The sequence below is a fragment of the Hippocampus comes genome, unplaced genomic scaffold, assembly GCF_001891065.2.
Source record: "Hippocampus comes isolate QL1 unplaced genomic scaffold, H_comes_QL1_v1.1 scaffold85, whole genome shotgun sequence".
Taxonomy (NCBI): domain Eukaryota; kingdom Metazoa; phylum Chordata; class Actinopteri; order Syngnathiformes; family Syngnathidae; genus Hippocampus; species Hippocampus comes.
The window spans coordinates 1,205,591-1,217,770 of NW_017805540.1; the positions used below are offsets into that span (position 1 = coordinate 1,205,591).

General features: G+C 39.7%; 1 protein-coding gene across 3 annotated transcripts in view; it reads right to left on the reverse strand.

Annotated features, from left to right (window-relative positions):
• The window catches only part of dpp6b (dipeptidyl-peptidase 6b), an 82,758-nt gene that overhangs the window by 10,008 nt on the left and 60,570 nt on the right, over window positions 1-12,180 (reverse strand). For all 3 annotated transcript variants that reach the window (XM_019879209.1, XM_019879208.1, XM_019879210.1), the window contains exons 2-8: window positions 11,799-11,913; window positions 9,876-9,974; window positions 7,315-7,409; window positions 7,149-7,223; window positions 7,016-7,068; window positions 5,896-5,977; window positions 1,917-2,037 (exon numbers count right to left, since the gene is read on the reverse strand). In XM_019879209.1, coding sequence (XP_019734768.1) covers window positions 1,917-2,037; window positions 5,896-5,977; window positions 7,016-7,068; window positions 7,149-7,223; window positions 7,315-7,409; window positions 9,876-9,974; window positions 11,799-11,913 — 640 coding nt within the window. The remainder of the gene's footprint in view (window positions 1-1,916; window positions 2,038-5,895; window positions 5,978-7,015; window positions 7,069-7,148; window positions 7,224-7,314; window positions 7,410-9,875; window positions 9,975-11,798; window positions 11,914-12,180) is intronic.

Consider the following 12,180-nt stretch of genomic DNA (forward strand, 5'->3'; position numbering starts at 1 on the left):
CCCACCCCCAACCCACCACCCCCCGGGAATGGTAACGCCATTTCTGAGAAAATAAGTCGCCATTGACTGGTTAAATGAACCTAGACACTTAAACATTAATGACAGCGGGGTGCGAAAAAACACAAATCCATTAGCAAAAGTCATGTTGAAGTCAGTGGTTATAATAGAGACAAAAATAAATAAATAAAAAGAATGACAATATTTTTGAAACACATTATTTGTTTTAAGATGAGAAAGTCAATTATTAGTATTATTTAGTGAATTCTTCTTTATAATACACTTCAGCCCTGAACGAATTCAGAGTGCCTGGTCATAAAGAATGTCCCCGTTTGGTCAGTGTCACAATACGGAACATTTCAAAAAGTGGAGGCCACTTTAAGCGGCGACATTCAATGCTTGCTCGACACGACTATCACAAGAGGAGCTGTGAAGCATCTTTCAGTCCAATGAAATTTTACTCGCGGTAGATTTTTGCAAAGATGAATGGAACACTTTAAAAACCCCTCAACATTCCTTTTTTTTTCTTTTCCAGAAGACGAGAGAGAGAGAGAGAGAAATAGACTGAATGAATCCACGCAATATAATACAATGCAGTATTATGTGTAAAATATTTTTACGAGGCTTTACATCAGCGGTGTCCAAAGGACGGCCTGGGGGACATTTGCGGCCCGCCATCCATTTTCAGCGGCCCGCGACATGACAGAAAATTGTCTATATAATACTAAAAATGACATTTGACATGTGCCAAAAGGTAAGTTAAAATGGTGAAGGTGGGCCGAGTGAGAAGGGAGGATGTCCAGTAGAACTTTTTGCTATATTCGAAGATACAAATAAAGCATTAATGATTAAAAGAATAACACCAATTATCTTCAAAACACTTGAGTGAATAAAGAGAATTCAATTTTAGAGGCAGAAATAGTTCCTTCCACTTTCTGCTCGATGGCTGATTTATGAAGACATCACATAAATGATCCTGAAGTAACTGAAAAACGGTCACCTTACTACAGTTTTCTCGTTTTTTGGGTTCTAAATGTGGAGAGGGGATTCGGCTGCTGTTAAGTGCAAGGCTGGATCTACTTTGTGAGATGGACGGCTGTTGGCCAAACTAAAAACTTGGGAAAAATCCTCAACTATTTGCCTTAACACCTTTAACAGAAAGCTGAAGAAATTGACTAGACAATACAAACAATATATAATTGCTTTCTTGACTCCCTTTAGCGTGCTTCAAAAAGTTGATGAGTTTTAAAGCGGCCCTTTCATCCTTCTCTAATTTTCTGTTGGTGACCCTCAAACGAAAACGTTTGGATATCCCTGCTTTGCATGATCAGGGAGTTATTTAAAAAAAAAAAAAAAAAAAAAAAAAAAAAAATTAAAAAAGATGATGACTGATCATCGATTTAATCAGATGGAATAATCAATTTAAAGAATTTGTTTTTTTACTCGACATTATTTGTGGGGGATTGGCAGCAGCCTGGCCCTCAATAGGTGTATTTGCTGAAATGCCTTAGTTTGCGAATCCAATCAATTATGTCATTAATTGATCGGCAATGTATGACGTTACAACCGATCATCGATCTTGCAGAAAATGCGAAATGTCTGCCGATCATATCCAGCCAATCAAATCTGTGTAAAGTCTCCTGCTCAAATTAACTGATTATCAACAATAATGTAAAACTGTGTGCGAAATGAAGTGGCGATTGAGTGAATGAATTCACTGCCTCTTCTCCAGTGAACTGTTAGAGGAACCCCCACAACATAATCGAGCATCAAGATGGACGTTCAATACCTAAAGGTTGACGTTGAGAAACTTGCTCAGGGTTTTGCTAGTGTACGATTGATTTATTGCTACTCTTCTCCTGTGTTAGGAATGTCAATGGACTATTGCAATATGGTTCCATGGTTGCAGGGAGTATTACCTTCATAGAGCCAGTCAGCCAGGCCATTGAAGACCACGCCCTCCTTCCCGGTCGAAACCAGGCGGATGGTGCGACTCTCTATTGTTGCTCTGTAGTAGATGTTGTTCTCAAATATGAAGATCTGGAGCCAAATGCAACAAAATGCCCAAATTTTGACATGATATCCAAGACAGTACTGATTTGGCAAAGATATTGTATATTTATATCATATTCCATTTCAATTGGCAGCGTCATAGCTTTGAGTGTATTTGAGGTGCTCATGCAGGCCCCAAAAATTTCATAGACCACAAAAGCAGGTTACTAGTGTGCCTTCTTCCATTCACTGAATTGTCTCAAAGAAGAACAAAGAGTGCACTCGTACCTACAGTTGCTATGGGTGCTCCAATAATCATTGTTGCTTTTCCCATGCAAACGCTTTTGATCTGCTCTGTGAGCTGTAAAATCAAACTTGACGCAATCAACTCTTCAAATTAGAATTGTGCTACAAGTGATTTAAGTGCGATTGAATTAGAGAGGGGACATGAAAAAATCCACTATCCCAATGAGGCACAAACTGTGTCGTTTAAGGGCAGGTGTTATTGGCTGTTTTGTCAAACACTTTCATTTGCTTTCATTTTCATCTCTCATCACTGTCTCCATTTTTGTACAGCAACATGATCTCACATTCAAGTGTGTGTGTATGTGTGTGAGAGAGAGAGAGAGAGAGAGAGAGAGAGAGACAGAGTGTGTGCATGCATGTGTCTCGCCGATTGCTCTGTCTCAGCGGAGTAATTGCTTGCGCTTTAATGAGTGCATCTTCATTTCGGCGTACATTTGATGCTTAACATGACCCACACACACACACACGTTTCCAGGCTGACAATGCACGCCGTGATGAATGCCTCCATTTCTGATGGATTTAAGGCCGAATTATTTTGTTTGTAAAGAAGCCGGAGTAAAAAAAAAAAACAACAAAAAACGGCGCTAAACAAGTCAGATTCAGAGAAAAGACAAGAGCTTGACGTCTTGTTTTTACTGGCGTCACCTTCACATAATGCTTATCGGTGAAGTTTCAGCGGGCAATGTTCTATTGCAGCCATTTAGCGACGTGATAAAACTTGCATTCAATACAAAATAAAATTTTAAGAGCATGAACAAATGTTTGGATTCGATTTTTTTTCCAAGTGGCTAAATATAGCTGATTTAAAGTCATGCTAATGTTCCACTAGCTTAATATAATGTAATAATTGTAGCTTCATTGAACAATAGTTTCTAAATCCTGTGGCAGGAACACCGACTCCTATCTGTCATTGCCACAACGACTCCTGGTCACTGACTTCAGCCGTGTTGAATATTAATGACCCTGCAGACCAGTTGTGATCCTACTAGCCTCAGCGCTAGCATTGTCAACCTAGCTACACGCTGAAACGATACAACAATGTTCATTTCATTTCATGATGTGAAGGAAAACCATTTGGGTCTTTATTTCTGGCAGGAACACCGACTCCTATCTGTCATTGCTACGACTCCTGGTCACTGACTTCAGCCGTGTTGAATATGAATGACCCTGCAGACCAGTTGTGCTTCTACTAGCCACAAAACTACAAATGGGTATTTTGGGGCTGCTAGTAGTAGATAAGTTTGCCACCAATCCCGTAAAATACGGAATCACCCTTTAATTAAAATTAAAATGTTCCTAATTGTCCCGTGCGTCTGTCACAAACAAAACATGAAGAGTAAATTTAACAATAATGAGCAAAATAAAAGGCAGGGAATATTAAAGACAGCAATGTGGTATTGCGGACCTGCGGGCGTAGACTGCGTCTGATGCGTTCTCCTGAGCTCGGTGCCAAATCCTCTGACTATCTGCCTGCACAGCTGGCAGCCCAGCCCCTTCGCTGCTTTTAAAATATGCTATTTAATTTAAGTATCGTCCACATTCGGTAAAAGTGTCCCCAGACAGGCTTTGTTTAATTTACAGCACTGTATATGTATACAATACAGTATGTATTCAATGTTCTTCTATGTGCTCAAGTTCAGGCTATTAAGTGTTTCGGAACTGTTAAAAATGTTAACCCTTTAAGGGCAGCGGTTACCACAGTGGACAGCTTATCATGTTATCAGGTTGCATGAAAGGGTGAAAGTACAAATCTTCGTTGAATTTCCAGCACTTGTTAATAGCCTATAGGCTATGCTCAGGTTCAGGCTGCTCCATTCTATGAAAAAATGATGTTGCTAATAAAGCACTTTAACCCTAACTAACCCTAAAACCTCTCATAGTCGGGCGATCATTCTAATATTTTCAGAGGTTCATGTGAGGACAAATAAAGTGTCGACATAAATTTGGGTGACCACTGATGGCAGTTTTTCGCACATTAGGCGATGTTTAGATGTCTACATTACGGGTTTAGACTATCATGGTGCATCTGATGATGTTGCTAATAAAGCACTTTAGCCCTAACTAACCCTAAAACCCCTCATCGTCGGGCGATCGTTCTAATATTTTCAGAGGTTCATGTGAGGACAAATAAAGTGTCGACATAAATTTGGGTGACCACTGATGGCAGTTTTTGCACATTAGGCGATGTTTAGATGTCTACATTACGGGTTTAGACTCTCATGGTGCGTCTGTGTATGGCAAGGGAGGAGGGACATATTGCATTAGAGTCGGCAACTAAAAAGCTATTTAAACCGTTCAATACAAGATTCATGGGAGCCACAAACTCGTTGGAAATATAAAATGAATGCATATTATTGTCCTTTTTCTTGTAATTTCTGGAGCAGGCAATTGTTGCACCGGGTCGAAGCGAGACGCCAGCCTATCCTCTTAATTGTATGTGGCTTTAATAATAGCCATAAATTCTGCAAATAATATAATAAAATTGAGCGAGAGTGACATCATGCGATCAAAAGCAATACAGTAATTCCGTATTAGGTTTTGCTTGATGGTACATCTCCAAACGGCAAGTGAAGGAGGCATTTTCACAATTTGCCTCACTTTGCCACATCCAATACGGATGGAACACTTCACTTAAAATATGTTTCCTGTCAAAGAAAGTGAGCCAGTTGAATACAGTAAACAGAATACATGCACATCATGGCGCATGGTCGGGAAGGTAGCACCTCTGCCTCAATTTGAGCCAGGAAAAACCCTGCCAAGGTTATGCAATAAATGCTCAAACTGCTTTCCATAAGATATTATCCGATGTCAAGGAATTAGCCTTTAGTATGCATGAGTTAGCATCTAGTCACGTCACTTAACAAATGCATGTTATTGATCTCTATTTCCCATGCTGGCTTTAAAGTCAATGTTACTTCACAACTGCACAGGGAGCCCAGGAGCAACAAAATAACAAAATCTCAGTTGTTCAACTCTTGGGGGGGGGGGGGACGAAACAAAGTGGTAATGATACTGCTGACCTGGCATATCAATGAGTGCGTGGAAATGCCAAACACATGCAAATAAAAAAGTAATTGAACACACTGGTTCTATTTATCCACTTGGAGCCAGCAAAAAAAAAAAAAAAAAGTCTGTGCTCAAAGTGTTGGATGATACACACATGACATTCTCACACATGCACGCGTGGACGACAGTCTGCGCCATGTGTTTTGGTTCCCGCGGCAAGAATCCAAATGATTGGTTCTGCCACAAGGAGCCATCTGCCATGTTGGTGCTCACCATCTCTTGTGCGCCCCCCTCAGTCCCGATCGTGAAATGCATTTTAAAATTCAGCTGATACAGTGTATTAAGTTTGGCTTCACGGTACACCACATGGTTCAAATTATACAATTTGGTCAATGTGCACACACAGGTTGTTTGCTCCACAAATATCAAATCAGTGGCTATGTTAAAAAAAAACAAAAAAAAACAAAAACAAAAACCAGATCAGAATTTCTGACTTGGACCAGCACAGCGCTCTGTGTGTGTGTGTGTGTGTGTGTGTGTGTGTGTGTGTGTGTGTGTGTGTGTGTGTGTGTGTGTGTGTGTGTGTCCCCTTACCAGCTGCTGGCCTTTGGGTCCCCATCCAGCAAACTGCAGCACAGCTTCATGCACTTCCGGAGGGTTCAAGGGCCAGGTTTCCCTGTGGAAAACAAACAATATCACAATCATGTGCATACTGGGTGCAAACAACACACCGGTAAGCTTGTCTTGTGTCGCTGTTGCTACAGTGAGCTGAGAGGCCAATCGTAGAACATAGGTCAATGTAGCATGCAAAGCCGTACAGACCCTCAAAATTGAATTCAGAGATTTACTTCCATATTGTGTGTTTGCTGAAAACAAGTGAAAAGACTGAGAACTTTTCAGTAACTTTCTAGCTATTCCTACACCCTGAAAATGCTTCCTCGGATGCCACAAGTTGAAGATCAGCTCAATGTTGTACTTCTAAACCAAGAAGTGACGAACAACCATTCGTGCTCATACTCACACCTAGGGACAATGTAGAGTGTTCAATCAGCCTGCCATGCATGTTTTTTGGAATGTGGGAGGAAACCGGAGTACCCGGAGAAAACCCACGCAGGGACCCGGAGGCCCGAGCAGGGATTGAACCCACGACCTCTGCACTGTGAGGTAGACGCGCTAACCACTGGCCCCCCTTTCGTCATCAGTCCGATGTGATATATTTCAAGTCACTGGTTTTAATTTGGAACACATTTATGACTTTATTTAAATGGTTTATCTTTAATCTACTTTTGTGCATTTAGAATGTTTTAAATTCCCGATTTAAACATCAGCAAATGTTTGAAAAAAAAAATCTGATTTGATTAACCCCCCCAGATTTCAATATGGCGCGACAATTATTAAGACACAAATGTAGTGTCCTCGGGGGGGGGGTTACATAACACGACAAAATAATTTGAATAAGGTCTCAGGGCATCTTTTAACTGACCTTTTTTTGCAGCTAATTTCTGTCCAATATGTAATTACTCTGTCAGGTTTGAAAGACCTGAAAACTTCAAATTAAATTTTACTCCATAGCTGTAATGGAAGCACAGGAGCAAAAGCCCCCACCAATCTTGTTGTATTTTAAATGATGGTGACAGATGATGAGTCAGATGTGTTCGTGAGGACCAGTATATATGAAATAAAACAAAAAAATACTAAGAAAATAACATCTTACTGTGTTACAAGGCTGTAAATGATGTACTTGGCCACATAGGAGTGTTGGTATATCTGCAGAAACACAAGATGACAATTCAATGCCGAGGCTAAAAAAAAAAACAAAAATCAAAAATACATGCTGACTTCCTCACCAGTTTCAAGTCAAAGGCAAAGAGGACTTGTTGCAAGTCAGGTGATACTTGGTACCTGGCGGCCTTAGCTCTTTCCTAGAAGGAATGGAGAAAGAAAAACAACAACAACACAATAAGTGACAACTATACAAATGAGCCATTTAAGGTGGACTTAAGGTGGACTCACAAACATCTGGTTTGGCACGACAACACGTGTCTCCTCCGTGTCCACGTTCAGCTTGACAACGTCGCCTTCCCTCGTACGATACAACAGCTCATTACCTGCGCAGAGGAAAGAAAGTGTGTGTTCATGGTGAATTCAGTCGCTTTGTTTTTTTCCAGATCCAGAGTGGACAAACTTTTATTTGGTCTCACGGGGCAAAAATACTTTTTGAAACAAGCCTGCTCATTCGTGGATGAGTTAAAAAAAAAAAAAAAGATGTTTTCTGTATCTATAGCTAATTTAAATATGATTATTTCAGAAAATGAGTACAACAGAGTGTAAACAAATTTTAGATCGAAAAATGTTAACTGTGAAGCAAAAAAAAAAAAGACACTAAAAATCCTTGTACAATACAGGGCGGGCAATTTTGGATCTTTTGTGAACTTCCGAGTACAATAATAAGCATAGTCAAAATGTCAATCTTTGAACCGTATCCACTCAAAATGAATGGGTTCTTTCGGCAACGACGTGTGACCGATTGTCCCCGGTATAAAACGTAATGACGATCGAGCAAGTTACCAAGCAGACGTCTTTCACAGTGTAAAATTGCTCACATTTGTGGGATTAAATGTACGACCGAGTGCTCTTAAAATAATGAAGCAAATCCTTTTCACACTGGCGGATGTGAGCTTGGAGGGTCAGGCAGAGTAGCACCGATTGTTCCGCTTGCCAAATTTCCATTCTGCTTGCGCTTAAAGTAGATTTGCATAAGATTAAGAGAGATTAAGTCCCAGATGTTTCCTAGTGATAGTGCAAGATCTTAGTTGGAGCACAGACGCCTGCGCTGTCGTCACTGTCTTGTCTTAATTGTGCAAATGAACGAGATGGTGAAACACTTTTTGCATTGTCTTTAGGTAGCAACCGGCGAGTCAGAGGTGAGTCCAAAGACGAGTGAGGCAAGAAGCGGCCCGGCTAGGAGGGGATCAGTGACATGCCCCCAGAAATATTGATGAGGAACCACTGGGGAGCGAGCGCATCCGGCCGGTCCGCTTCTCGGAAGGTCATTAGGCCCCAAATGGGACTGGCTTGCTTTAAATCGAGAGGCGGGATGAGATGTCGCGATGATTTCGTCAGGCACTGACAACGTTTTCATCAGCTTGCTCAATGAAGGGCGTTTTAGGATGCTTGTCACGCACTCATACGCCGTCTTGCCGCAGTTACTTTGTTACTCTACTGATTACTTGACTTTAGAAAGTAACTGGATTTTGTGACTGATGACTTGATTTTACAAATAACCGCGTTCGATTACAAATGACTTTATTTGTTACATTCAACAGAAGCCGACGAACCCCGCTGGCCATAAAATTTACAACCGATATTACCAATACTTGCATTTATAACAGTGACATTTAAGAATTATGTTTCTTTTTTAATTCAACATAAAATAAAGACAACCTTTTTTAGATTTACCCATAAATCCTTATTTTTATGATTCAATATGTATTGATATGGTGCAATCTTTTTTTTTTTTAAATGTTTTCTTTAAGGGAATTCGCTTGCAGGGTTTTTTGAAGTTAGATAACACTCTGTCAATAGCACATAGCCCTAATATTTTATCAGCTAACACAAACCCAAGTAGTGATTGGATTTCCAGCATCAAAACACGAATCTCCGCGCTTCCTCCATTGTTATTTTTTATGTGGTCGAAACGTGACATGGCGCGCAGTGATGGCACTCTCCCAATTGGGAATGCAAGCTCAGAATGCTTCACTTCAAGGTACACCGCAACACTGTAGTTCTTCTTTCTTAGGTTTTCTATATCTCATCGATCTAAATTGCTTTATTGAAATATCCAAGCGATGCGTTTTTTTTCCCAATTGTTTGTGCGTCACTAATGCCAAATTGATGTGATATAATTGGGCTTTTTAAGACAATGCCATTAGTTCTAATTTCTTTCAATAAAATGACGGCTATTGACAAATCAACCTTTAAAATCATTCATATTTAAACATGCTTGAGAACACGTAACACATTTTAATGCATTTATTATATACCGGTATATATTTTTTTCGAAAGATTGTCTCTTTAATGGTCACCGAAAGGGAAATTAACGACTAGCCTGTATTTTATGAAGACAGCTATTTAATTGAATCTTTGTTGTTGCAATAATAGGCTGGGGAAAAGACATATAACATTTAAATTATTCCGATTAAAAATAAATAAATAAATACATAATAATCTTATTTTTCCAGCGGTTTACTTAAAATGGCTTGAAATGTCCCTGAAAGTTCAAACGAATGACTCTTTGGCTCGTGTCTAATAAAAGACGGCAATTGAATTCCTCATTCATGTGAAGTAATTTGTTGGGAAAACATATTTAATGGACCTGACAGATATTATTTGGCATGCTTCTGGCTCATTTGGAAACCTTCCCAGCCATATTGTTTGTAATTGGATGTGCAATTGGCCGCATGATGAAACATCCTATCTGGCCCCCAGAAAGAACTGCTGCTGCCTCTTAGAACTATACAAGCAGAATTGGCCATCATAATATTTCTGGATATCTTTGTTGTCGTCCTACTTACCGCTGAGCCACACGGCATCGGGTTCGTGGATGCGGAGGTCAGGACCGAACACGTCATCCAGGGTGACCTTCTTCTTGAGGGCCAGGCTTTCATCTTCACCTGTCAAGCACATGTCAAAGAGTAAAAGGAGAAATCAAAAGTGGCAGGCGGGCCACGGCGATTGTAAAGTGCAGATAGCGTCGCCATGCGTCGGGGGGGCTTCACGTTGCTCATGTGAAATTGGATTTACATTTCAAATAACTTTACAGGTTGGAAAGAAAAAAAAGTGAAGGAAACTTTTTTTTAATGCGATTTTTTTTTTTTTTAATGATTAATCTGGGTGTCTCTCGGGTGGCAGGGGTCTGTATCCCATCTTTTCACTTTGACTATGACATATACAGTATATATAATGAAACATGGAAAAAAAAAGGAAATTAGTTTTTACAGCTTGAAATGACAGAGGCCTTATGGGAGACTTCCGCTTCCCATTCCCGTCTGAGAGAGTGACAAGGCGTATGCGTCGTGTCACATTTTTGGCGTATTGCTGAGTCATCACGTGGCCATACCATACTATAAAAACAGCAATGGAGGAAGGAGAGTAATTTGAATTGAATTGAATTGAATACAACTTTATTGTCAAATGTGCTGTACGTATGTGTAACATACAGCACAGATGAAATTTCTTCCCTCTCAACATAAAACAAGAGTTTGAGTTCTCAAGCTGGAAATTTTGAGTTTTTGTCTTCTAGAATAAAAATAGTTTGTTGCACACTCTGTGCTACTAACAGAACGTTTTCCAGCTTCAATAACACTATGTCGAAAACAAAACAGCTGCAGAAGGTGGCTAAAATTGTATCATAATTTTTATCGATGTACATGATAAAGGTTAAATAGTTAATAGTTCAATATGTCAAATAAAAAGGACTATCATTGTTTTAGCTTGTATTAAAATTATATTTATGTTAAGTCTAGAAAGACTGTCTTTAAAAAATATATTAAAAACAAGAAGCTCATTATGTTGGGTGAAATCCATATTTTTTTAATGTCAATATGTATGGAAATTCAAAAAGGTTGTCTTTATTTTGTTTAAAAAAAAACTTTATTCTTAAATGTCACTGTTAAAAATGCACCTCCAATCAAAAGGCAAATCCGCATGTCATTTTTAAGCTAGCAGGGTTGTGGGTATCTGATGAATGTAACCATTCAAGTAACCTGGACTCAAACTTGATTATTTTTATAATCAAGTAATCAGTCCAGTACTTTTTAAAGCAAGTATTCAGCAAAGTAACTCAGTTACTGTTTAAAACAAGTAATCAAAGTAAGTTACTTTTTCAAGGTAACTGTGGCAAGGCTAGCTATCAAAAAGCAATTTGGAACAAGGACGCCGACAAGAAAGGGAGCTCTGCCGCTGTTCTCGATGTCATTGCATCAGCAGAACAGTTCCTGAGACACACAAAGAAATGAGTGACAACTGGAGCAAAGGATCACAAAGACAAAAGAAACCCAAAGACAAATCTAATGTGCGTGAATACGGGCTAATGCAGCAGGGATGTCTTTTGCAGAGGCTTTGAATGCCCGAGAGTTGAAAAAGTCGCAGATTTAAAAAAAAAATAAAATAAAAAAAAAAGATAAGCTCTTTGTCAGATTTTTCTCACCTAAAAGTGTGCCAGTGTGTCATCAGCCGCTGGGAGGAGACGAATAAGTGAGCTGGGCGAGATCTCAACAAAAGTTTTACTTTTTTTTTTTTTTTTTTTAAAGATGAAAGCTGTGCCAGTTTGACAAAAGGCCGTCATCTCCATTAAACATTCTTCTTTTAGAGGGGAATCGGCTCCATAATCATGGGAAACTTTTACCAGCCTTGACAGTTAGCGCTCACATTGAAAAAGTTGGAAGAATAAGAACAGGATAGCGAGTCTGAAGTATGTGCGTTTGTTCGGTACATACGAGGGGTCAACAGGATGACGGAGGTGACAATCAAAGAGCAGATGACAAGGATGACCAGCAGGGCGATGGCGATTCCTTTCCAGTTCCTCTGTGGCGGCGCACTGCCGACCAGGTCCTGGTGAACAACATTACATGTTACATGACACACACACACGCACACACACATGCACACACGCAATTACACTAGCCTCGGGTCTGACAACTAGTATCGAGTTGAATGTCAAACTGATAAAAAACAGTTCAAGCTGTATAAAAATGCAGTTTTCATGCATTCCAAGACTCAAATTATTTATTTATTTTATGGGTGAGTCAGTTTTTTTCCATCAATAACTTAATTTGAGGAGCAACTTTCGAATTGTGTTCATCTCCCCCCCCCCCCCCC